At 32.0% G+C, this 27,534-nt stretch overlaps 1 protein-coding gene across 3 annotated transcripts in view; it reads right to left on the bottom strand.

The window, feature by feature from the left end:
• The window catches only part of HNF4G (hepatocyte nuclear factor 4 gamma), a 139,176-nt gene that overhangs the window by 20,571 nt on the left and 91,071 nt on the right, over positions 1–27,534 (bottom strand). For 2 of the 3 annotated variants that reach the window (XM_082858786.1, XM_082858787.1), the window contains one exon: positions 2,160–2,331. In XM_082858786.1, the coding sequence (XP_082714912.1) occupies positions 2,160–2,305 (146 nt within the window). In that variant the 5' untranslated portion in view covers positions 2,306–2,331. Of the gene's footprint in view, positions 1–2,159; positions 2,332–5,397; positions 6,013–27,534 lie in introns of those variants that run through there. The other variant, XM_082858785.1, reaches the window with a different exon arrangement.

The following is a 27,534-nucleotide window of genomic DNA, read 5'->3' as shown; positions in this document are numbered from 1 at the left end:
GAGAGGCCCGTGTACCGCAAAAAAAAGAAAAAAAAAAGGCAAATCTATAGAGACAGAAAGTAGATTAGTAGTTACCTCATATTGGTGGGGAGGGAGTTGGGGGGAATGAGGAGTGAATGCTAAAGGGTACTAAGAGGTTTCTTTATAGGATGGTGAAATATTCTAAATTGAACGTAGTGATGATTGTACAACTCTGTGAATATAATAAAAAAATGAATTGCATACTAAAAGCAAAAAAAATGTACAGTCTCTGGAATTAGACCTGAGCTTGATTCCCAGGTCAACATTCACTGTCTATAGAACTTGAAAATGTTATTTAACTTTCCAAGTTAACCCACAATTGTAAAATAGGGAAAACTTGCCGTCACAGGTTGTTAACTGAGCATACTTAAAAGACTATGAGATCAGCAAAACCTGAGCTTAAAAAACCTTTTTGCCCCTAAACTTACATCAATATAATATTTTCCAAATGGAAAATCATGGCATTTACTTAATACCAATACATGTAAAGAAAGCTAGGTTGGCAGCAGTATTCATGATGGGAAGGTGGGAAGAGTAAAGCCATACATGTCGTTGGAATAGTTTTTAAATTTCCAAAATTTGTTATGGGAACGTTTCTTTCCCACTTTTCTCATACAGGAAGGGTGGAAATCTTGAAAGCTCTGTGTGCTGACATTCTCTGACTCTTAAAAGTTCTTGCTGGGGTGTTCAACTCAATATTCTGTAATAACCTCTATGGAAAAAGAATCTGAAAAAGAATAGGTATATGTATATGTATAACTGATTCACTTTTCTGTACACCTGAAACTAACACAACATTGTAAATCAACTATGGTCCAACATAAAGTAAAAAATTAAATTAAAAAAAAGTTGCTGTTGGATTTAGTTGCTTGGATGGTCATTTTTCATATACATATATATATATATATTTCACCTTCAACAGAACACATAACTTAAAAATTGTAAAAAGTATTGTTTACATGTCATTTTGTATGTATTTTAGTTATTAATCTTTTAGAAGCACTCAATATTTGATGTAATCATAGAGAAAATGCTTTTGATGAAGGAAATCCGCTTGATTACTTTACACCTCTCGAGTCTGGCTGTATATAAAAGCAAGAACATACTCTTTTTTGTTTACCAAGAAGGTTTTAAAGTGGATGATTTAGATTTTGATACCTACTTTAAGCTCTCCTAAAAAAATTACTAGAGAACACTAGTTTAACTTTTCCCACATCCCTAGAAGTCAAATGGCATCATATTGGAAGAGTTAACTTCTTCCCAAACATCCAACTTGTACCTAAAACACCTTAACAATCCTACACATGACTTTCAGAGACAGAGCACACACAGATATTTTTCTGGTAAAGTCAGTCATTTTTTAATAACCCGTATTTAACACAGATATAATCTGTATTCAAGAACTGTCATTCTGAACACTCAAAGGGAAATATCTAACCCTAAATCATGCTATGATGTTGACTTTTTTTTAAAAAGCCTACTAGAAACGTGTGATACATAAAATATAAATACATTTTAGACAAACATTAAATTCAATTACAAAACTGTGGCACGAGAAATACATCTAAAACTTTAGAGCTGAAAATTTCATTTTATTCAGTAACATCAACAAGCTACCAAAATCATCTGCCTTTTTATAATTATGTTCCAAGACTCAGGACGTGACGATGCTAAAAAGATAAGCAATATGCAGAAACGTACACACATTGTGAAACCATTTAAATACAGATTTACATATGGCTCTTGGTATGTGAACACGTGGAGAAACAATAAAGAAACACAAGGAAAAGACAAACACCAAAGTTCAGATGGTATTTACCTCTGGGAGAGAGCGGAGGAAGAGAAAGTGATAGGGGAGGTGTTCACTGGAGGCTTCAATTATATTGGTCTAAACTGGGTGGTAAGCATGGGGATTTTTTAATATACATTTTATAAGTCTAAGATGTTTCATAAAAAAGAACCACCCGTGTGACTGCATGTGTATACACACCCACACATCCTCACTTTTCATGTCGCTTATAAATTTTGTTCTTAGAGTTACAGAAATTTGAAAGCTCTGAATTTTATTCCCGTACTTCTTGCATGGCATTTTGAAACACCTCTAAAGATCTCCTTCTGGGAAGGAGCATTTCAAGTACCTGCAGGAATAAACGTGACTCTTGCGGATGCTGCGTCTGAAGAAGCCCTTGCACCCGTCACAGCTGGAGGCACCATAGTGCTTTCCTGTCGCTCTGTCCCCACATATAGCACATAGACAGTTGACACCATTATCTGTGGTATTCATACTTGTTGTCTCTGGGACAGAACTATCTGTTAAAGAAAGACAAAGTGGTAGAGTGCAAGTTAGTACTGAGTATTTCTTACATAAATTGGCCTACTAATTATTCATGGGAGGGAAATAGTCCCTTCCTCAGCTTGTTGGAAGCTCCACACCAGTGTTCTCCTTTTATCCACTGGCTGTCTCTGCCAGTCTCCGTTCCAAACTCCCCACTCATATTTTGGAGGATTAAAATTTGGTATACCATAGGGCTCAGTCCCTCAACTATACCCTTTCCCTAGGGAAGCTCATCCGGTCCCATGATATTAAATATCATCTGTATGATGAAAAATCCCCACATTTTATTTCTAGGCCCGATGTCTCCCACGGGTATCAGTCTGAAATGCCCAGATACCTACTGAACAACTTCACTTTGGAGTTTAATAAGAATTTCAAATTAATGTATCAAAAATAGAACTCTGATTTTTTTTTTTCTCCTAGAACTTGTTCTTCCTTCAGTCTTCCCTAGTCAGTCAGTGGTACCATCTGGTACCTAAGGCCAATAATCTGGCCTTTACTGAATTCTCGCCTTCGTTGCTCACATCCAATCCACGAGTCATATTTAAAATACATATCGAAGCCACACCTTTTCAGCCTTTTACTATGGCCACCCTTATCCAATCGAACATAATCTTTTCCCTGGATTATTGCAATAGCTTCCTACCTAATTTCTCGAATACTTCCACCCTGGTTCCCCTACTGTTTATTATCAGAAAGCCGGCAATGTGCTCTTGGCATAAGAAATTCACATCACATTAGCCTTCTGCATCCAACCCTTAGATACAAAATAAGGCCTACACATATTCCCATGGCCTATAGAGCCCAGAGTGAAAAGGTTCCCCTTCCATCTCTCTGATCCCATTATCTGGCACTACTTTTCATCCTGTTCACTAGTCTCTAGTAATGTTGCCTCTTTTTTTTTTTTTTTTTTTTTCTCCTTGAAGTCTGTTCCCATCTCAGAGCCTTTATACTTGCTAACCCTTCTGCCTGGAAGGGAAGCTTTTCCTCAAGAATTTCTATGAGCTGGCTACCCAGTTTCTGCTCAAATCTCACATTTTCTGTGAAACATTCTGTAAACACACATCTAAAAGAGTCATCTCTCATTTGCCCTTCAAGTAGAACCTAGTACCCTGCTTATATTTTAAACTAACCACTTCATTTTCTAAAATTATAATATGCTTTGGTCTGTTCATTTATTACCCATCTTTCCACATAGAATAAAAACTTCATGATGTCAGAGGATTTATCTGTCTTAGTCACCCCTCTGCCTTCCAGCTCTTAGAACTACGCCTTCCATAAAGTGAGAAGTAATTGTTTTGAAGAAAGACGCTTCAAAAAATCCACATCGATATTTTTACTTAAATATTTCTTAAATTAGTTAATATTGTTTACTACATCTTTACAATTATCTATGTACTCAAAAGATATTAAATAAATAAGAATATATTATACACTTTAATTAATAATAAATTATATAATAATGTAAATATAATAAAAATTAATTATTATATTTCCAATATAAAAAGGATAAAATCAAAGACTGTTATGTCCAAATTACATTCTGTGACAATATATATATTCTACTTACTAATACTTCTGAGTTGACAAATATTGTCATATATAACTTCATAAAGTTACAAAAATCTTCAGTGAGAATATGCTTAAGGGTGATCATGTGACATTTTAGAATTAAAATGCTAGTAATTTTTCTTTTGATAACATAAACAAAATAGATATTAGAAATATGGCAGAAGTGTTAAAGATTGACTGTGTTCTGGAAGATTATATGGAAACAAAAAAAATATTCAACTCTTGCTTCCAGTTTAACGTCATACTTACATATTATTAACAAGAATTTACATATTATTATAAGAAAACAAGTTAGACAACACTTTGGAAATAGCCATATAAGTCAGTTGTTTTAGTAGATATTTATGATAAATCTGTCCCTACTATTTAGTAATCTATAGCCTTTAAAAAATTCATGAGTCTATTGAGGTAAATACTTTATTAAATACCTTAGTCAAGTCTAAACATAAGGATTAAAAATAGTGACTTCCTGATAGAGTCACTGTCAATTGATTTTAACCCCTTTGTGCTAAAATTTCAGAATTCATCTTCTGAAAATGTTTAGAAATCTTCCCACTAATAAATTATTGTTGTTTATTGCAAATATTACAGCTATAGCAGTCACTGAAATTGTACAGCATAGTAGAACATTAAGATATCCTGAGTACAAGATATATTCTCAGTCCTGAGCTAAACACACACACACACACACACACATACACACACACACACACACAGAATTTTCCAAAGCATACATAATTTGCAGATTTTATGAGTTCTAACAATTATAACTGATCTTGGACAAAATTTTTACATGAAAAAATATCTAAATTCAAAGTCAGTAGTAAACTGTATTCTATAAAGACATGAGCCCTAAACAAGTCATGTCTTATTTAAAGTTAAAATGTTACAGTATATAAATACCAAGAGCTTTGTGAGGCTAAACATTAGCTTGTCAAGTGCAGTTATAATATAAACCCTTATTTCTTTTCATATTTGTGTTCAATGCAAAAACTTGATAGTAATGTTAAATACAGTTTCTCATCAGCAGCAGTTGAGAACTGGAATAATGAAAGAAGGCAACCAGTAAAACTCTCCAGTGTTCTAAGGACAATTTTCCATATGTCATTTTAAATGTTGCATAGAAAATATACTTTACAGCCAACCTGCCAATATTACTCATTACTGTGATTTACAGTAAATAAAATAACTGCTGAAACTACTCTTTCTATCTAACTGGTCCATGACAGAATTCCGAGGTTACTTTATTATGCATAGCTAAGCTTTTTCTATCTCAAACATAAGATAGCCATAGCATTATTAATTTAAATTTTGCGATGAAGCGCAAAAACCTCAGATTTGTGGCCTTAAAAAACAAGCCCTGAATTCTCCAGCAATAAAACACATGGAACCACCACCTGGGAAGCTCAGTTTTCCTGCTCTCATTATACTTACTTTTCTTTTTTATCTACAAGCAGATGAGAACTCACCATTTGAATTATACAGAATCTGCATAGTTTCAAACTCCAAAGTTGTGTAAGTTGGGTCCAAAACTTCACTGTAATTTGCCATGTCCATGTCCAGTATCGGTTCCGATACCCTCATCATTGATTTAGATACACACATACGAGTGGCACCACAGGCCCAGAGTGTGTGATGGCTGTTGGGCTTTCAATCTGTGAGGGATAATCCAAAGTTAACTGTAACTGAGTGACTTATGTGCTACAGTGGGAGGAGCTGTAAAACTGTAAACTCCTTCAGCAGGCCATATTCTGCTTACTTCTTTTTCTTTTATGGTGTACGAAAGCAATTCATTGTGATAATGTTGGAATGCTTCATGAAATCACCTTATCTGAAGTGCTTAGTGGACTAACATGATTTCCTAAATGGATTTCCAGTAGACAATAAATGATGTCATTAAGAGGATTAAAAATAGAAAAGAGAATACCTCTGATTTTGAACTGTCATAGCATCATTTCTCCCATTTAAGCGGCTGAAATCTCATGCCCCATGTTCTAAAAAAATGAGAATCACTTTACTGTTATAAATAGGGTAAATCAAGACTGTAAGCTAACACTTAACATAAGCACTTAATAGTTTCAAGTTTCCTTAGCTAACTTTATGTTGAGGAAAAACAAATTTGTAATTTGAAATGACAGGGATTTATGATAAATTCCAGTAGAAGCCTGGGCATAGCCCTAATATGGCCTGAAACACATTCTCTTTAGTTATCAATCTATGAGTCAGTGTCCCTTGCATGTTTGTAAATGTTCCAAGGGCAGAACCAGTGCAGTTGCTAGTATCTTGTAGGCATTCGATAAGTAATTGTTAGACAACCACGGTGAGATGCTGGGAAGCTTGCCATGGCATGCAGCCTGAGAGCCCTTAAAAACTGCTTCAGGGAGGCCCCTTGGAAAAGATGTGCAGGAGGCTGAATACCAGTGTGCATTGAAGACAGGGTAGGAAAGAAAGCTAAATGCTCATTCTCCATAGTGGAGAGTCAATGGAGAACACTAAAACCGAAAGTACAAGAAGCAGCATGTCACTTAAAGTCATGGGGTAATAGTGGGGGGAAAAAAAGAAAGAAAAAAGAAGGCTAAATGAAGTGCCTCTGAGAACGATATCCGTTGACCTTTTTTGTTTGTTTTTTGTTTTGTAGAATTCTTGGGAGAAACTTTGTAGAATTATTTAATTCTTAAATCTACGTGCTTTTATAACTTTAATAAAAATAAAAACAACAAAAAAGGCAAAAATAATAATAAATAAATAAATGTTACATGAATAAGGTTTCATATATTTTTACTTCTGATGTCAGTTACATTCTAAACATTAAACTGAACATGTGTAGATTTACACATTCCCATCATCAACTTTCTCATACATAACATTTATAAAGCACACTATATCTTTTATGTATATGTGTGACAAGAAGCATTTAGAGTGTGGGGAAACTTAGAAGATAATATTCAAAGATTATATTTTATTTCTGAGAATATGTTTATTGATTTTATCTTCCAAGAAAGAATTCCAGCCACATTTACATTATAAAGTCAGAATTTCATTTTCCACATTTGTTAATGATTACTGCAAAGTAATATTTCTTATTCAATTTCTTAACACCATAGACTTTGTGACTACTGTATCTTAGAAATTATTATATTTTTCATCAGGGAAGACTGGCCTCTTAAACTCAAAGCCATGTGAAGAAAATAGCAGAGTCATTTCAGCAGCCAGCGTCACTAAATCAAACAGGGATCACTGGAATAGTCCTCTTGCCTTTATATTCTGTAGGATTCTTAATTGTGAGGACAATATTGGGGGGATAAATTTCAGGGACTGATTTTGTTTAGAAGGTTAACTGTAGTAGTTGTTTTTGAAGGGCACAACATGAAAATCCTGTGGTTTTCATTTACATGAAGTGGTTCTCATTTGGGGTGAAGTAGCACAGACCTGTTGTGTTTCCTGTGTGAATACAAAGAGTGCATTGTGCATTGCCCACAGTCTTTCACATGCACGTAGTGACGAACCAATGCTGAGGTATGTCACCAATGGGAGTGTACCAACAGAAGGAAAAGAAGCAAAGAAAAAGGTTGAGAACCATTCATTTATAAGACTGCAAAACACTTAAGAGAAATGTGATAAAAAGAGAAATGTGGATATAGATCAGGAGAACAATGCTGTCATAGTTTTATTGGTCTACTCCATCCTGTGTCCATGGGTGGCATCACCATGGATCACGGCACTGCACTCAAAAGTGGAAGGAGCTTTAAATTCATCTCAGCACAGATCCTCAAGTAGCCACTGGCAATTAGAGCTGGTTTTCAAGATGAAACACATTATTGTAAATTATTTTCTTCACTTTATCAAGTAAAAACTTGACAATTTCCAGAAGATACAGAGGATTGAAATAGCAGGCATATCTCTTCAATGGGGGCAGTCTGTCTTAATGAACTTCAGATGTGGAAACTCCCACAGAATTCAGTCAGCCTCACTCTAGTGAAGGAAAGATTCTCTTTGTTTTTGTTTTGTTTTGTTTTTAATCTTCTAAGACATTACAAAGTAGAGTAGAAGTCCTCTTTTCTTAAATTCTAGAACTGGTAATTTACTGAACTAGTTAAGCAAATAAAATAATTGAAACAAAGAGTCATAAAAATGTTATATCTATACTTAATATGTATAATTGTTACTGTTTTGTTGGATAACCAAGACCTTTTATTTGAGTAAGAATCCAAATAAATGGATTTTTTCTTTTTAAATTGAAGTATATATAGAATATACATACATATATTCTTTTTCAGATTCTTTTCCATTATAGGTTATTGTAAGATATTGACTATAATTCCCTGTGCTATACAGTAGGACCTTGTTACTTACCTATGTTGTATAAAGTAGTGTGTACCTGTTAATCCCAAACTCTTAAGTTATCCTTTCCCACCCCACCCTGCTTTCCCCTTTGGTAACCATACATATTTTTTCTATGTCTGTGAGTCTGTTTCTGTTTTGTAAATAAGTTCACTTGTATCATTTTTTAAGATTCCATATGTAAGTGATATCATATGATGTTTGTCTTTGTCTGGCTTGCTTCACTTAGTATGATAATCTCTAGGTCTATCCATGTTGCTGCAAATGGCATTATTTCATTCTTTGTTATGGCTGAGTAATATTCCATTGTATATATGTACCACATCTTTTTTATCCATTCATCTGTCGATGGACACTTAGTTTTCTTCCATGTCTTGGCTATTGTAAATAGTGTTGCTATGAACATTAGGGTGCATGTATCTTTTGAATTAGAGTTTTCTCTGGATATACGCCCAGGAGTGGGATTGCTGGATCACATGGTAACTATTTTTAGTTTTTTAAGGGACTTCCATACAGCTCTCCATGGCAGCCGCACCAATTTACATTGGGGATTCTTTCTTATTATTATTTTTTTAATAAATCCCATACACTACCTTTGATTTCTTGTATTTTTTTTTAAGTGGAGAAAAAAGTCAAAGGTATCTGTAAAGCAACTGGAATACAGAAGCCTTCTAGAATTTTATACTTTTTGAAATATATTTTAATCAACTTGCTTTTATTCACTTCCAAAGTACTTTCCTTGGTTTTTATAGGGAAATTTTTTTCTTTTAACACTCATATTTCATTAGATTATGCAATATTTAACTAAATTATAGAGTAAAATAACAAGAATAAATGGCATTAACATGCTAGGTAAAAAATACAAGTGATCCTTGATAACCATATAGAGTTGATGAGATGGTCAGAGGACACTGCGGCACTAATAACAATAGCCAAGGTGGAAACAATACAAATGTCCATAATGGATGAATGGATTAAAAAAAATGTGATATATAATGGAAAACTATTCAGCTTTAAAAAGGAATGAACTAGTGATACATACTACAACACGGATGAACCTTAAAAACATTATGATAAATAAAATAAGCCCATCACAGAAATACAAATACTGCAAGACTGCACTAATATGAGAAATCTAAAATAGTCATCCTTATAGATTCAAAGAGAGGAATGGTGGTTGCCAGGGGCCAGGGGGAGGGAGAAAGGGGAAGTTACTAATTAAAAGGTTTAAAATTTTATTGAAGCAAGATGAGTAAGTTCTAAAGATCTGCCATACAACATTGTACCAGCCAACAATAATGTATAACACAACTTAAAAATTTATTAAAAAGGCAGCACTTATGTTAGATGTTCTTAGCACAATAAAATCAAAAGATTTATGATGAAGAACTGAATTACAGTATGGGAAAATTATCAACCTTATTAGTAATCAGAGAAATGTAAAACAAAACAATGTTGTTAAAAAAAAAAAGATGCCTTCTACTTAAGGAAAGTAGCCTACCCTGGAAACTAAATTAGTATCTTCTACAAAGGAAGTTAAGAACCTGAGTCAATGCAGGGAGCTGGCTAAGTAGAGATAAGAGTTTTCTCTTGAACTGATTTTAACATGAGATAACTTGTTTTTTAAAATTAACTTGTATCCCTCCATAAGACAAATCCCTCCTCTCTACTTTTAAAATTAATTAGGCTTCATTCAGAATATTTTTGTTTGCTTAAAGAGGAGTAAGGAAGGACAATGAGGAGGATGAGAAAGAAAGGAAATAAAGAGATAACAAAAAAAGAAAATGTCACAGAGAAATAATTTTAGTCATGGTTACTTTGGATTTTTAATAATGTATCATAATCAAGCAAGTATCACTCTTTAGTGTTTTGTGTTTTCCCTTTCAATAGTGATTGTGACATTTTCATAACTTAGTAACTTTGATTTTTGGAAACATGTCACTTGGCACAATTGAACAAAAGAAAATTATACCATTTAATTGTACAGTATAAAATGTAGATGTGTAAAACAGTTATGGTATTTGTTTATATATTTTCATATTAAAATTCAGGTATTTCCAGTAAAGGGACAGATGAAAAGTCCAGGGAGCTTTTCATAATTGCTTCATCAAGTACTTCTTACAGATAAATTCATTAAGGCTACATTAGATTAAAAGCTTAAGTAGTCATAAGAAAAAATGTTTTAATTAATTTTTTTTTTAATTTTTTAATTTTTTAATTTTTTTTAATTAATTTAATAATTTAATTAATTTTATGCCTAGGTGATATAGAAATGATTGCCCTTAAATAAATGGGACTTATGTTATTAAACCCTACCTTCAACATAATAAACGTATGAGTAATTTTAAATTTACTTCTTAATGTTTAATTGGGAGAATCATCAAATATTCATGCTAATTCCTAACACAGCAATTTGTAATAATTAACATACATTTTCTAAAATAGAGATATATAAACTTCATCTACATTCAAAAACATAAATATACGTCGTAAACTATGATCTACTGAAAGCTCCTTAAACAGAGGTCACTTTGCAGTATCTGTTCTGTACGCTGAACAAAATGTTATTGTTTTTTAGTGTGATCTCATGGTTTGTAGGCTAAGATATACCTTCTTACTCCTAGTCAGGTCATATACCTCAGAAAGAAAGACAACATTATTTGTAGATAAAATGTCAGTTTTAAATAGCACAACTAATGTTCTTGAAAAATGTTAAAGCAATGGTTCCTTAAACTGACATGTGAAATATGATATTTAAATTTCTTTAGAGCAACATAAGGAGAGATGAAAACAACATAGGATTTAAAGAAGACAACAACTCAGTTCACTATTGACTAACTATTCAAGATAATAGCAGAAACATTGCTATCTTATCTGTAAGACTATTAAGTCTGTTAAATAGTTCTATACTTTAGTTAAATCATTTCTTCAGAGCATGATTCAAAATAGAAAACAGGCTAGTAAAAATCAATGTTATTTTCATAAAAGAATTTTCATGAAAATAATTTGGAATATTAACATTAAAACATTTTATTTTAAAGTTTTAGTTAACAAAATTTGTTCTGTAAATGTATTCCTTTGAGATTACTTTTCATTACCAAAAGTACTATACTAATCCCAAAAGTAGTTTCTTCTGTTTCCATGTTCCACTTTTTCAACTCTGAAGATTACACAAATGTGACCACTAAAAGTTTGATGAAGAAGAATAGCAATCCAAATCAACCCAGTATATATATATGTTTTTTCTTAACATTTTTATTGGAGTATAATTGCTTTACAATGGTGTGTTAGCTTCTGCTTTATAACAAAGTGAATCAGTTATACATATACATATATCCCCATATCTCTTCCCTCTTGCGTCTCCCTCCCTCCCACCCGCCCAATCCCACCCCTCTAAGTGGTAACAAAGCACTAAGCTGATCTCCCTGTGCTATGCAGCTGCTTCCCACTAGCTGTCTATTTTACATTTGGTAGTGTATATATGGACATATATATACTACCACTCTCTCACTTTGTCTCAGCTTACCCTTCCCCCTCCCCATGTCCTCAAGTCCATTCTCTAGTAGGTCTGTGTCTTTATTCCCATCTTGCCCCTTGGTTCTTCATGACCATTTTCTTTTCTTTTGTTTTAGATTCCATATGTATGTGTTAGCATATGGTATTTTTCTCTTTCTGACTTACTTCACTCTGTATGACAGATTCTAGGTCCATCTACCTCACTACAAATAACTCAATTTCATTTCTTTTTATGGCTGAGTAATATTCCATTGTATATATGTGCCACATCTCCTTTATCCATTCATCTGTTAATGGACACTTAGGTTGCTTCCATGTCCTGGCTGTTGTAAATAGAGCTGCAATGAACATTGTGGTATATGACTCTTTTTGAATTATGTTTCTCGGGGTATATGCCCAGTAGTGGGATTGCTGGGTTGTATGGTAGTTCTATTTTTAGTTTTTAAGGAACCTCCATACTGTTCTCCATAGTGGCAGTATCAATTTACATTCCCACCAACAGTGTATGACGGTTCCCTTTTCTCCACATCCTCTCCAGCATTTATTGTTTGTAGATTTTTTGATGATGGCCATTCTGACTGGTGTGAGATGATATCACATTGTAGTTTTGATTTGCGTTTCTCTAATGATTAATGATGCTGAGCATTCTTTCATGTGTTTGTGGGCAATCTGTATATCTTCTTTGGAGAAATGTCTATTTAGGTCTTCTGCCTATTTTTGGATTGGGTTGTTTGTTTTTTTGATATTGAGCTGCATGAGCTGCTTGTAAATTTTGGAGATTAATCCTTTGTCAGTTGTTTCATTTGCAAATATTTTCTCCCATTCTGAGGGTTGTCTTTACATCTTGTTTATGGTTTCCTTTGCTGTGCAAAAGCTTTTAAGTTTCATTGGGTCCCATTTGTTTATTTTTGTTTTTATTTCCATTTCTCTAGGAGCTGGGTCAAAAAGGATCTTGCTGTGATTTATGTCATAGAGTGTTCTGCCTATGTTTTCCTCTAAGAGTTTGACAGTGTCTGGCCTTACATTTAGGTCTTTAATCCATTTTGAGTTTATTTTTGTGTATGGTGTTAGGTAGTGTTCTAATTTCATTCTTTTACATGTAGCTGTCCAGTTTTCCCAGCACCACTTATTGAAGAGGCTGTCTTTTCTCTATTGTATATTCTTGTCTCCTTTATCAAAGATAAGGTGACCATATTGCATGGGTTTATCTCTGCAACTCAGTATATTTTTCAGTGTAAACTGGAAACCAATAAGAGGAGAACTCTACCCAATAAAATGGATTATTAATTCAAAGCAAAGCCACCTTTCATTTCTCAAAAAAAAAAGTCAATTAAAAAAATCATTATTTTCCTGGCTGCCACTGTCTTAATCATCAGCCCTTTTTCGAAATAGAAATCTTGTCTCTTATCCTTTCTACTTTCGATGAGGGAAAACAAACATATTTAAAAATTAAAACAAATCAAAATAGGCATTTTAATCTTCAAAGTAAGTTGCTATCACTAACATACGAAGAAAGAAGTCTGAAATTGGATCTAATGACAGGATTCTATTTTCAAAGTGGTTCATAGATTCTTTCTTAAAGCATGGATTATATATCATTTTTAGATAAACAAAAATAATTTTTCCTTGTCTTTTTTTCCTTCTTCAATCTAGCTGATGATCATGCAATGACCAACAGAACCACAAAACTCATTAGGTCATTTAAACTAAAGTCATTACCTACATTAAAAAATGTACAGTATTATTTTTATTGAAATATACTCATTTTAGAACTGGTGGAAAAAAATTAAAATTAAACTGCACGTTCATAAATTTTACTTATAAAGTTTTCTAATTCCTTTGAAATATTTATAATTATTCCATAGCTTATTGCTCAGTTCATATTGTCTTTCAATTCATGACTATACCCCAAGGAAACAATTTTAAATCCTTATTTTAGATCCAACTTTTATCTGATCAATGCAAACAACTCACATCACTACTAAAAAATGCTAAATAAATAAATTGGACAGAGATACACAGCATCTTGTGAAATACCTGAATTAGTTTAGAAATGTTACTAATTTTTGTTTTTGTTTTTGTTTTTGTTTTGCGTTACGCTGGCCTCTCACTGTTGTGGCCTCTTCCGTTGCGGAGCACAGGCTCCGGACGCGCAGGCTCAGCGGCCATGGCTCACGGGCCCAGCCGCTCCGCGGCGTGTGGGATCTTCCCAGACCGGGGCACGAACCCGTGTCCCATGTATCGGCAGGCGGACTGTCAACCACTGCGCCACCAGGGAAGCCCTGCTATTTTTTATAATATTTATGGTTTACCTCAGCTACTCATTTCTTTCTATATGCTCATTAAAACATCAGATTGTTATTTAAAACTAGTTATACAATAAGTGTAAAACCCTGAATTAAAGAAGAGTGAAAATGGTATCATAATTAAATCAGTTATTGTTAAGATAGACAAAAGGAGGACTGTGCAGCTGAGACCTAAATGTAACCAAGAAAACACTCTGAGTAAAAGCTTAGAGGTGATATGAGAAATCTGCATATATTAAACCTACCTTCAAGGTCAGTTGCCTCGTGATTCAAAACAGACTCTCCTTTCCAGAAGATAAGGAGCTGATTAGTACTAAATTATTAACTGGAATACAGATTATACTGGTAAGGAAAATTTAAAAAAGTCTGGATATAAGCAACATGTTAGGATTCAACAGTCACTATTTCTGCATTTGGTTTTTACAATCAGTATTATCATTGTTGCCACTGCAAACTCAGCAAAGTTAGTCAGAATATTTAAGATTGTTGTGGCACTCTGATACCAAAGATGCTGTATTATGCAAAATGAAGGGAAGAAAGTTATCAGTTTGAGCCAGTACCTATCTCAAATATGTTCTAAAGTGGTATAATGTTTAATAAAAATAGCAGCAGTTCTACTATGCTAAGTGCACTGACTTGAACATTTTGAATAAATGTATTATAATGGCCATAAACTTTTGCATCTGGGAGACCAATGCATACATACATACACATATACACACATAAGAGTTACGGTTTCTTCATTTTAAAAATGTAGTAGTAGATTATACACACAGTCATATCGTCAAGAACAGCTCAACATTCCTCCTTAAAGCTTTCTTACATACACAGGGAGAACAAAATAATTGTTGTTCTCCCTGTGTATGTAATAATGTGATAATTGATTTATTTTATTATTTTATTTATTTGGCTGAGTTGGGTCTTCATTGCTGTGCGTGGGCTTTCTCTAGTTGCAGCAAGCGGGGGCTACTCTTCTTTGCAGTGCACGGGCTTTTCATTGTGGTGGCTTCTCTTGTTGTGGAACACGGGCTCTAGGTGCACGGGCTTCAGTAGTTGCAGCACGTGGCTCAGTTGTTGCGGCACGTGGGTCCTAGAGCGCAGGCTCAGTAGTTGTGGTGCACGGGCTTAGTTGCTCCGCAGCATGTGGGATCATCCCGGACCATGGATCGAACCCGTGTCCCCTGCAGTGGCAGGTGGATTCTTAACCACTGTGCCACCAGGGAAGTCTCTGTGATAACTGATTTAGATGAAACTAATTAAGATTTGCATCTCTATTTAATATAGTTAGGTATTTGGTCAACTCAACTGAAATGTTAAATATTTCACCACAATTTATGTAAATTTCTTTTTGAAAAACGCAATATTGGTTGGTTTTTTGAAAATACCATAATGAAGTATGTCTTTTGGATTAAGAATATAGACGGTTAAAATGATATTAATAGCAAACAAATATTAATTTAATTTGAGCCAAATGTCACAGGTAAGGTCATGGCTTTTGCCCATGTGCTAAGTTTCTAAATTAAAGTATCAGAAGCTATCACCACTATCAAGTAAGCAATTTGGAATTGCTTAATGTGTAACATACATTAGGTCAGCGATTCACAAATTCTGCTGCACATTAGAATCATCTGGAGAACTTTTAAAGATCCCAAGGCCCAAGTTGCATCAGATACCAATTACATTAGAATGTCTGTGGTGGCAGTCAGGTATCAGTGTTTTTAAAAATCTTTAGGAGATTCCAAAGTGCTGAAAATTTGGGAAACCATTGCTTTAAGCTGCTAAGTTCTAGAAAGGCAAAGATTTTCTATTTATTATTATGTCTTTAGGGCCTAGAATAGTGTCTTCCACATGTTAAACACTCCACAGATACTTATTGAATGTGTGAATAAAATATATATGCAAATAATTAACTTTGACAGAGTATAGCATTAATATTGAGCACAGAAGTAAATTTTATATGTAACGTACTTTTCCAGTGACTATTTTACATGAACAAATAGAGAAATTTCCTGCCCTCATGAAACTTACAATAAAATAATAATAATAATTTATATCTCTATAAAGAGGTGGATAATTGAACCATTGTGTTTCCATTGGATTCACAAAGCTGAATTGAGAAATTCACTGTCTTATACATTTAGACCTTGAAACAGCAAACTTACTGGTATGTAGGTAGATAGAAAGAGGTGTAAACCCTCCTTAGTCTCCGATTCCTCAATGCCTGCTTTAATTCACGTTGTTCTTTATTTTTAGGTATTTCAGTAGGAAGTTGCTGCAAACACTGTGTTAACAAATATGGAACTTTTGCTCCTAGGGGAAACACAGGGTGACCTTCCTGTGAGCTTCTGGTCACAACATTGTCATCAATGGATCAATTCATAAACTTGTTTTACGTGGGTTTCTGTTTAAAGACCCCTTATTTAATATCTATATTGTTGATTCATTACCATTGAACACATTGTCAACAACATTATAACTCATGCCTGAATGACGCTTATCTAACACACATAGTTTCTCTGTAAGGCAAATCATAGCCTTCAGCAATTAGGAACACTAGACAGTACTACCTTTGGGGTCATTTTAAACAGAAAAATCACCAACAAAAAGCACAAAAATGAGGGAAACATGGCACTAAATATGTTGTGAAAAGAACACTTGTTTACAGAACAGAGCTGAAACAAAAAGGCTGTGTTGTCTTATTTGACCTCAACTGGGAATGCCATCATCTAGCAACTCAAACTTTTCATTACTCGGCACTGCAAAAGTGTTTCAAGTATTGATATTGGGGTTAGAAATAAATTTTAGCAAGTAGTCAAATTCACAAACATGGAATCTGCGAATAATGAGGATCCACTGTATATACATATATGCATTATTACTGAGGTTTCCAATATGCAATAAACAGAAAGTTATTCATTGGCTGTATAACGTTAATTTTATTTTGAGGCAAAATAAAATCTTTTGGAGAATTACAAAGTCCTTTGTAGTCTATTTTTTAAATTCCTGTGTCAACCTGTTAAGGTGCTACCAACCTTTAAAAAGGTTATGTGAATATATTTTTGTGCCTAATATTTGTTTTAAATGTAAAGAAAAACATTGATATATATTAATAAACCCATTCCTTTTAAGTCTGTCCATTTATGTTGAACCAGCCTCTAAATGTTTACTTTTATTTTTTGTTACAGGAAACTAAATAAGTTTTCAGTTCCAGGGCCCTAAAAGTAAAAACTCTATTTCCAAATCTTTTATTAAAAAACAAAACAAAACCAAAAAACCCTTCAGCCGGTAATTTCACTATGATTTTAGGTTATGATAGTAAATGAAATGCTTGTTCAGCCAAGCACTGTCACATTCACATTAATTAGGGCAATTTAATTTTTCAGTGATAAATATGCATTATAACAGATATCATGTTTTTCTAACTGTTCTCCTTTCAGTTATAGAAGAAAGAGAAAAGAAAAGAAAAGAAAAGAAAAGAAAAGAAAAGAAAAGAATGACAACTTAGGTCGGAAACATGAACCTCTGGAAAAGTTTAGGTAAGCCATGAATATGCAGAATTTAAATAAATTCAATATGTATTTGTATCAAAATGCAAAAATATGTTTTACTTAAATGTTAAGAGCTTATCAGAATAATTTTATAGCGTTGCTACTATTTACAAAATGAAATGAGTAAAAATTAATACCAAGTAGAAAAAAAACAGTATGGTAAAAATGTATGGTAGCCAATCTATTTTTCATGGAAATGAAGTTTATACAATTTTGAGGGCTCTTGAAGAGGAACAAATTACTAGAAACACATTGCCCTAACCAGGACCTTAGGAGAGGCTCAGACAACTGATGAGTCTTGAAATTTAAGTTTCATTAGCTTCACTTGAAATCTACCTCTGACTTACCAAATATAGTAACTGGTTTTATTTAAAATTATATAATCCTGATTTCATCTTTACCTGTGTGACACCCTCCCCATTTTTCCTCATTCTTCTCATAGATGTTCATTCTTTAGCTTGCTGCTATTTTCTTTTCCTTTGGAATCTCATGCATTTAAAATTACTATCACTATTTAGAAATATGAATCCAAATTTTTATTGCAGTTTTTTTTTATTTTATTTTTTACTCCATTGCAAAATATAATTTTATATCCCCAATTTTTGATTAATCCTTTTCTCTCTGGAATGCATTTTTGTCACATACAGTAAAACTTTGCTGCAATAATGTAAGTAGGGACCAAAAATATACAGAATTATTTGTTTCTGATCAGTTATAATCAAACTAAGTGTTAATGAAATGTCTTGGTAATCTTTTTTACTAAATTTCACACTCTCTTTTTATTATGGACTTTAGAAACATTTAAAAAAAACTCATTGAATCTCTTTACCCTAAAATATTTGCAATAGTTCACTAATTACATCCACATGCTTACATTCTACTGTATACCAGCTTCCTGGTACATTCAACATACCCAAACTAAGAAGACTCACAAAGATACTCTCCACTTTTTCATTTATTGTTCATTGTTATAGTCCAAAATATTGGAACGATTAGTTTATCATACATCTAGCAGGGAGGTCAATGTGTTTGTATGAATGAGGAAAGAAGAAAATGAAATAAAGGATTAAAATTTTTTTCTACATAAAGATCTCATTGCAGCAATGGGGGCTACTTAGAGAGCTTATGTGATAATGATAGAGATATAATGTACAAATGCCTTGATTCTAGAAGTCGAATTAGCATCTAGGAAAAGCATGAAGGAGAAGAAATTCATTATCATGTGGCTTCAAGGACTATTCCTTTGTGTTATCTACAGAGAGCTGAGATTCAAAACAAGCCTTTCTGGTTCCAAAGGCTTTGCCTCTTCTCTTATGCCCTCTATTTGCTGGTATGCTTCAATTCACTTTGTCAAGATACTGAAAGACAAGTAACCAAATTCTAGTGAAAGTATTTCCATTATATAGGCATGACATAATTACAGCTTTATATTAACTTGTATGAAATATCACTTCACCAAAATTTAAGTGGCATATTAAGAAAATCATCAAGCTATAGCAGTGGTTCTCAGTGAAGGGTAATTTCCCCTCAGGGCGGAAATTTGCAAATGTCTGAAGACCTTTTCGGTTGTGACAACTTAGAGACAGCAGTGATGCTGATATACAGTGAGTACAGGCCAGGATTGCTGCAAACATCTTACAACAACAGAGTGATTGCTCACAGCAAAGAATTATCTATGTCAAATGTTAATAATGCTCAGGTTGAGAAAACTTGACCTACGTATGGTAGACCTACGTCATGTGCCCTCATTTAAAATTCAACATATTTTAAATGAGAATCAATTGTGAAAATATGTTCATGCTTTTTGAAAATTGTAAGGCTCAACTGTGATAACATGCTTCAGCCTTTTGGATATTATAAAGAAAGGAGTAATCTCAATTTATTTACTTAAACCTTTATTTATTGAAATATTATAAAATAAATGTTCTTACAAATATATTCTGATATAATCTAAGCTACATAGACACAACCTCTTATATACTTCATCATAACTCCAGTATCTCCACAGTCAAGTAGTATTATGCACATTAAAAAATGTTTGTTTAATTAATGAACTAATATACTAGCATAACAATTGCAATTCCTGGGCAGAATCTTCTACCCAGGTTTAAAATGAAATGAGTAAAAATGAATACCAAGTAGAAAAAAACCATATGGTAAAACTGTATGGTAATCAATCTATTTTTCATGGAAATGAAGCTTATAAAATATAGCATTTTTTTGGAAAAGAGTTCATTTTAATAACTCCAAAGTTAATTTTAATAGCTATAAAACTTAAGAAATATTTGTTATTTCAACAGCTTTAAAATTTGATCTGATCATTACCAAGTATTTATACTTTTGGATTTGAGTATGTTTTACTGTTATTTCTTATGTTATTTTCCATTGAAAATTATCCATATATAAAATATTTTATTTATATTACATCCTGCTTGAGATAATACTTTAAGAGTTAGATAATAGTAAATGTAAATGAAGCAAACTCAGCATTCTTTACATTTAACATTCCATATGTTAGTACTTCACTCCGGTTCCAAATTATTTATACAACAATTTACCTAAGATACTATCAAAATATTTTTTAAATTACAATTTGTTTATTAAAAAGACTCACTTTATGTTATTTGTAAAAGTCAGCTACTTTTATAGGAAAATAAATTCTGTTAGGCAGAAAAATAAACAAGAAAAGATATTTGGCAGACAAAATAAGCAAAAAGACACAGTAGAAGAGGAAAAAGGAACACAAATTTAGAGCACTAAGTGAAAGTAAAGTCATCATTTAAAAATTTACTAAGTCTTAAAAACTTCTACTATTATATTTGTATGACTTCCATTAGAGGAATAGATAGTCCTGAAATCATAATGGTGGAAGGAGTTTCTTACATAATTTGACTTTGACTATTTCTTATATAACTAGTACTAATTGATCTCTTTATATATTCCAGGCACTCTGCTAAGCTGTTTATTACCCTATTTACTATCTTATTATACTATTTATTTATATCTATCAATTACAAATATTTAATACTATTTATCATACTACCATTATAATCCTTATTATACTATTACTAGATTATTATATTATTGTACTACTTAGTATATCTTTACATATACTATTTGTTATTTATTTTATTATACTATTTACTAAGTCTTTAAACTATCCAAACAACTATAAAATGTAGGTACTATTACTTTTCATGTTTCACAAAAAAGGAGACCAGAGACATTAAATTATCTCATTGATTCATTTATTCAACAACAAAAAAATGGAAAGACACATTGATGTCTAAGGAGGAATAAAAAATAAGCCAATAGAGGAAGTAAAATGAAATCATAAAAGATGGCCAATTTAGCACAGAGAAGACAGGAAGAGAAAAAAAAAGACACAAAACATAAATGGAACAAATAGAAAATAACTAGAAAAATGGTAGATTTTAATACAGTTGTATCAATAATCACTTTAAATACAAATGGCCTAAACATACCAGCTATAATACAGAGATTGTTGGATTGAATAAGAAAGTAAAATACAACTATATGCTGTCTACAGGAAACCTACTTAAAATATAACAACATAAATAGGTTAGAGGTTAAAAAAAAGACAAATGGTATATTATGCAATTACTAAGTAAAATAAAACTGTATTAATTTCAGACAAAGAGACTTCAGAACAAGGAATATTATCAGGGATAAAGAAGGCCTTTATATAACAATAAAAGGGTCATTCTTAAGAAGACATAACAATCTTAAATATATATGCACTTAAAAATCTCCAAAAACGTAAGGCAAAATTCATAAATCTGAATAAAGCAATAGCTAAATCCACAACAGCACTCCTCTCTCTGTAATTGGTTGAACAAAGGGCATCAACTTAATAAAACACAGATGACTTAAACAACACAATCAACAAACTCTACCTAATTGAATTTATTGAATACTCCATCCAACCCCAGTGGAAAACACATTCTTTTCAAGTGCACATGGAATATTCACCAAGATGGAGAATATTCTGGATCACAAAATAAACTTTAACACATGTAGAGAGTAGAAATCACACAAAGTATACTTTAGAAACATAACAGAATTAAACTAGAAATCAATAACAGAAAGATACTCAGAAAGAATCCTTTAATGTTGGATATTAAGCAACACCCCTAAATAACCCATAAGTCCAAGAAGAAGACTTTATGAAAGAAATTTTTTTGAGCTAAATGAAAATACAACATATCAAAACTGTGGGGTGAAACTAAAGCAGAACTTAGAGGAAATTATATAATATTAAGTGCATATATTAGAAAAGAAGAAAAATTTAAAATCAGTAACCTAAGGCTCCATTTAGGTAGAAACTGAAAACCATAGAAAAAAGACCAAAGTCCAAACAAAAAAAGCAGTGAAATAAGAAATGTGCATGAAGTCATTCACTCAGCTAATAAGCTAATAGATTCAGGCAGTATGTCTCCAGAATCTACATGCTTAACTAGGACTGGAACACTGAAAAGACTAGCAAGCAAAGTAGTATATAGACATTGATAAGCATGAACTAAGATAAATAACTGAAGTAATAATCAGCAATAACATTTAAATTAAGGAGGAAGTGATTCTTAAAGAATTTTAAAGGCTTATGTTATTTAGATGACAGATGTAGATATTAATTTCAAGCTTAAGTACAGTAAACAAGTTAGCATTTTAATTTAGTAAGTAAAATAATATAAATATAATATTTAAAGAGAGCAAAGGCTAAAAAAGTGGAGAAAAAAATAGAAGAGAAAGTAACTGATCAAAAAGAAAGCAGAAATATCGCTTCTTGGCCTTTTGGCTAAGTTCAAGTGTAAAAAGAATGCAGAAATAATTTGGAAAAAAAGAATAAACAAATCACAAAATACAATGACATGTACTGATTGATATATGTAATCATTATAAATGTCACAGTCATTTAGAGAAAATCCAGAAGTTGATAAATAGTAACAACATCTTGCTTTAGGCTATTTAAAAGAGGAAACACTAATCATAGAAAATTTGAAAGTGAAAGAATGAAAAAAATATACTAAGCCAACACAAACAAAAGAGAGGGCTAAGCTAATATTAGATAAAAGGAACTTCAAGAAAAAAAGCATTATGAAGATGAACGAGGAAAGTATGTAATAGGAAAATGCTACGATTCAACAGGAATATGTAAAATTTCTAAGTTTACATAGAGTTAATGGCATAGACTTGAACATATAAGGCAAAAAGGAGCAAAAATCGATAAAAAGACAAATCAATGCTATTATTAAAATATTTTATGCATATATTTTTGCAACTGATGGATGAAGCAGGAAAAATTTAACAAACTAATTGAATGAACATACATATACAGACGTTATCATCCAACAGTTAAAAATATGTGTTCTTGTCAATCATTCATGAATGTTTATAAAATCTGACCACAGAAAAAGTATCAAAATAAAAATAAAAAGTAATATTAAATAGATCATATTCCCTGAAAAATATGTAATAAAATTAGATATAAGAATCATAGAAATAATAAAAAACACACTTTATTTCAGAAATTTAAAAAATATTCTAAATAACTCAGGATTTGAGTTTGATACTATGAAGAAAAGTAGGGGGGAAAACCTACTTTGTGTGAAACTAAGCTATAGTCAGAGGAAAGTTTAGACTTTTGGTGTCCAATTTAAAAAGTCAGAAAACAAGCAGCAGAAAAAAATATATAATAAATATGAAATAGTGAAAAGAAACATCCATTATTGAAATAAAGCAAAGGTTAAACAAAGAGGTTCTATGTCATCAATTGTTTTTTGAGTAGATAATAAGTTGGAAATAAACATCTGGCAAGTCTTATGAAGAAAAAAGAGAAAACACACAAAGAATATTAGGAATTACAAAACCAACAAAGCAGTTACATCAGATATTTTAAAATAATATGTGAACATTATGAACAACTTGATGGCATTGATTACAAAATCTAGACCATATGGGCATTTTCCTAGACAAATTTAACTTACTAAATTTGATCAGAAGAAATAGAAAATCTGAATGAAGTCATTACTATCTTAAAAATTATATTGATTTATTAAAATCTACCAATAACAAAGTTTCAGGCCCAGCAAGTTTTATAAGCAAATTATATCAGACACTTACAAAGCACACAAACTCAATCTTTTATACACTATTTTACAGCATAAACCAAAAATCTCTAATATGTTCTTAATTCTGAAATCAGGCAAGGACAGGTTAGGAGATACAATTCTTAAATAAAAATTAGCAAATTAAATCCAGCAATGTATAAAAATATAATAAAATATGACCAAGTTGGATACATTGTAGGAATGTTTGGATGGTTTAATATTTAAAAATCTATTGATGTAATCCTAATTTAACTTAAAGATTAAATTAATAAAGATGCTAATGTAAAGTGGAGTCATTTGATAATATTCAATATCCATTCACAATAAAAACTCTTAGCAAACTACAAATGCTAGTGAACTTTTAAAATAAAAAATCACATCAAACATTATTCTTAACAGTTACTGATTAAGATCATTGCTTTTAAACTCAAGAAAGAGATGAGATGGCAACTAGCATTGCTTTTATTCAATCTTGTACTAGAGGCCCTAACCAGAAGAGGAGTATAAGAAAAAATTCCATAAAAAATTCCAATCTAGTTAATTGTTCAAATAGAAAATGCAAAAGAATTTACAAGTACATTATTACTATTAATACAATCATTCAAACAGTCTGCATATACAAGTATCAATTGTATATGCTATACTGGCAACAAACTGATAAAAAATACTGGGGTTTTTTTTAAAAGAAAAAAAAAAACTCCCATGCATCAGAGGAACAAAAATGTTAATGTACTTAGAAATGATGAAGAACATTATAAAACTTTATTGAAACTCATTAACATCAACTTAAATAAATGGAGACATATACCATGTTCTTGGATATCAACACTGCTCAAGTTAATCTACAACTTTAACTCAACCTTTAACCCATAGCCAGTGGTGTTTTCATTGTATTTGAACAAGTGATTGCATAATAGATGTAGAAGAGGAAAAGCCCATGCAATCCCAGATAATTCTGAAGAAGAACAGCAGAAAGGACTTCTCCAATTAGACATAAAGGCACACTTGCATATTATGAAGGGAGTGTGATATCATTATAGAGATCATCAATATACAAGTAGAACAGAATAAAGCACTGAAAATAGAGCTATATCTGGATGAGAAGTTGATATCTGAATGCCATTCTAGGCCAATGGGTAAATGATGGATTATTTAATAAATGATCCTAAGACAACTGATTATACCTATAGAAATCATACAGTCAACTCCTTAACACAAAAGATACATAAAGTAGATAAATGATTTAAATATAAAAAGTAAATCTTTTAGAAAAAATAATAATCAATTATATCAAATATATTTATTGTGTCAGTATAGGAAATGGAATCATAATAAAAGATTAAAAAAGCATGAAGAAAATATAAATACATCTGATTACATTAAAAAAAAACTTTTGATTTGTTTTTGTTTTATAATATCAAAAGATACCATAAGCAAAATGAAAAGACGAAGTGCTAACTGGATGAAACATTAAGCAGCCATATAAAATGGTGATTACAAGAAAATGTAAGAATACTGTGATAAAATTTTAATTTCAAAATTATTTTTAGTTACATAGCCTTCAACTATATAAAACACACACACAAATACACACAGATAGATGATAGATCTGTAGTCAGATGAGAAAGAGGAAAAGAGAGAAACAGAGACATAGAAAGAGAGAGAGATTCATCGATGGGCCATATCTATAACATTTATCTTGTCACCATTTCCAAATGAATCATGATAATGCCTGTCAATATATCAGTGTCCTATGATATCACTATATGATAGGCATTAGAATGCTCAGATTTCTCACCCTCACCCTCAATTGCTGAATTCCTGTTAGTCTACCCAATCCTGACTTAATACCTCCACTTAACCTCACATTTCTACTCAGTTCTCTTTGTGAGTTTTTAGCTGTCAATTCTTACACTCATAAGTTTGGCAATCTCATCTTCTCTCACATAATTGCAATTATGTATATATGAATAATTTCCATGTATGTGTATATATATATATATATATATATATATATACACACACACACACACATATATAAACATCCAGAAATATGTATAGATATAGAATAGGGTTAGGTATAGAGAAAGAGAGAGACAGATAGGGAGAAACAGAGATATTGCTAGGCTAACCCAAACCCACTCATCTACCACTATCTTTGTATCTCAAACTTAACATGTCCTAAATGGAAATTATCTCCTTCACAACCTTCCTACTACACTCCTGAGTCAAATCTAATTCTCCAGCACTCTCTTACTCTATATTGGCACCATCATCAGCCCAGAAGACCAACATCACCAGCCCAGAAGACCAACATCACCAGCCCAGAAGACCAACATCACCAGCCCAGAAGCCCAGCATAAAATCCTAAACTTTATTAAATTCTCCCTCTCTCCCATCTACACAATAATCAATTCCTGCCACACTGACTTCACTTTTATCCTTTTTCAAAATGAGGACTTTATTCTGTTTACCATGTTAAAATTAACTTTAGAATCATTTTGACAAGTTTTGCCCAAACTATAAATTAATTCAAAAGCTTCTGAATTATTAACATATGTTAGTTTTCTTACTCAGGAACCTGGTAATGCCATTTATTCCTTTTTATGTTTTCTTCAGATCATTTAATAAGCTGATAATTGTCTTAAACTTGACACACCTCTGCATACAATTTTTTCCAAACACCATGTATTTTTAAAAACACATAACTAAATTTTGATGGAATTAGTTAATACTTTTTGAGTCAGTTTTGTAACTTTATTATAAATATTAGTTTTGCAAAATATATTCTTTGTAAAAAGAATAATGATGCTTATCGTCACCATTTCTCTTGCACATTTAATTATAAAAGTCATGTAAGCTTGATTGAAAAAAACCAAAATTTACAGAGTAAATAAATGACAATTTGAAAGTCAATTCTCCCTCTTCCCAGTGTCACTCCCCAGAGATAGGGATATAGAGATAGAGATTGTAATAAAATAGGTAGGAAGGTAAGTAGATAGGTTATATAAAAAATAGATAATTATCTATCTATAATTCCTATATGTAATCTATATATAAATACACAAAATGTATGTTTCATAAATGCTCACACATATACACATATACATGTAAAATTTTCTATACACATAACCTTTTCAAATGGCTATAGAAATTTTCAGCCCAAATAAAATTGTAGAGTTCAACCAGCAGGACATGAATATTATTCTACCTTTATACATGGAGATTTTATTATTATTATTTTTTTTTGTCAAAAGACATTTCAGTGGTTTCCACCTAGGTCACAAGAATTTGGAAGGGGAAAGTAATCCTTATAGAGTACATTTTGGTTTTACATGGGAGAAGAAAAATGGAATTTAGGAGAAGCCAGTGCATAAACAGCATATTCAAAAAATAATTAGGAACTATAATTAAGTGGTAGTGAGCCAGTTCAATCATGGAATCTACAGCTTTGAATTACAAAGAAGGTTAAAGAGAATGATATTCTAGTAATCAAGATATACACTACCTTGTAGGAATTAAGGAATACGAGAATGAGGTTGGTTGTTAATTATTTTCTCTGATTAGGTTACCTATTTCTCCTCATGTGCATTTAAATATTAATCAGAGATTCACTTTAGCACAAGATTATTCAAAAGGATAAAATGAGGGAAGAGTTCAAGTATAAGATAAACAGCCATTTAAACGGAGATAAGAGTTACCTGCTTACTAAGCTTAGAATTTAATAATTACGAAAGCTGCTTGTAAATTTTATGATCGATTTCATT

This window comes from Leucopleurus acutus, assembly GCF_964270905.1.
Source record: "Leucopleurus acutus genome assembly, chromosome: 17".
Lineage (NCBI taxonomy): Eukaryota > Metazoa > Chordata > Mammalia > Artiodactyla > Delphinidae > Leucopleurus > Leucopleurus acutus.
Note: the sequence above shows the minus strand (reverse complement) of the source record. Positions and strands in the feature narration are given on the sequence as shown.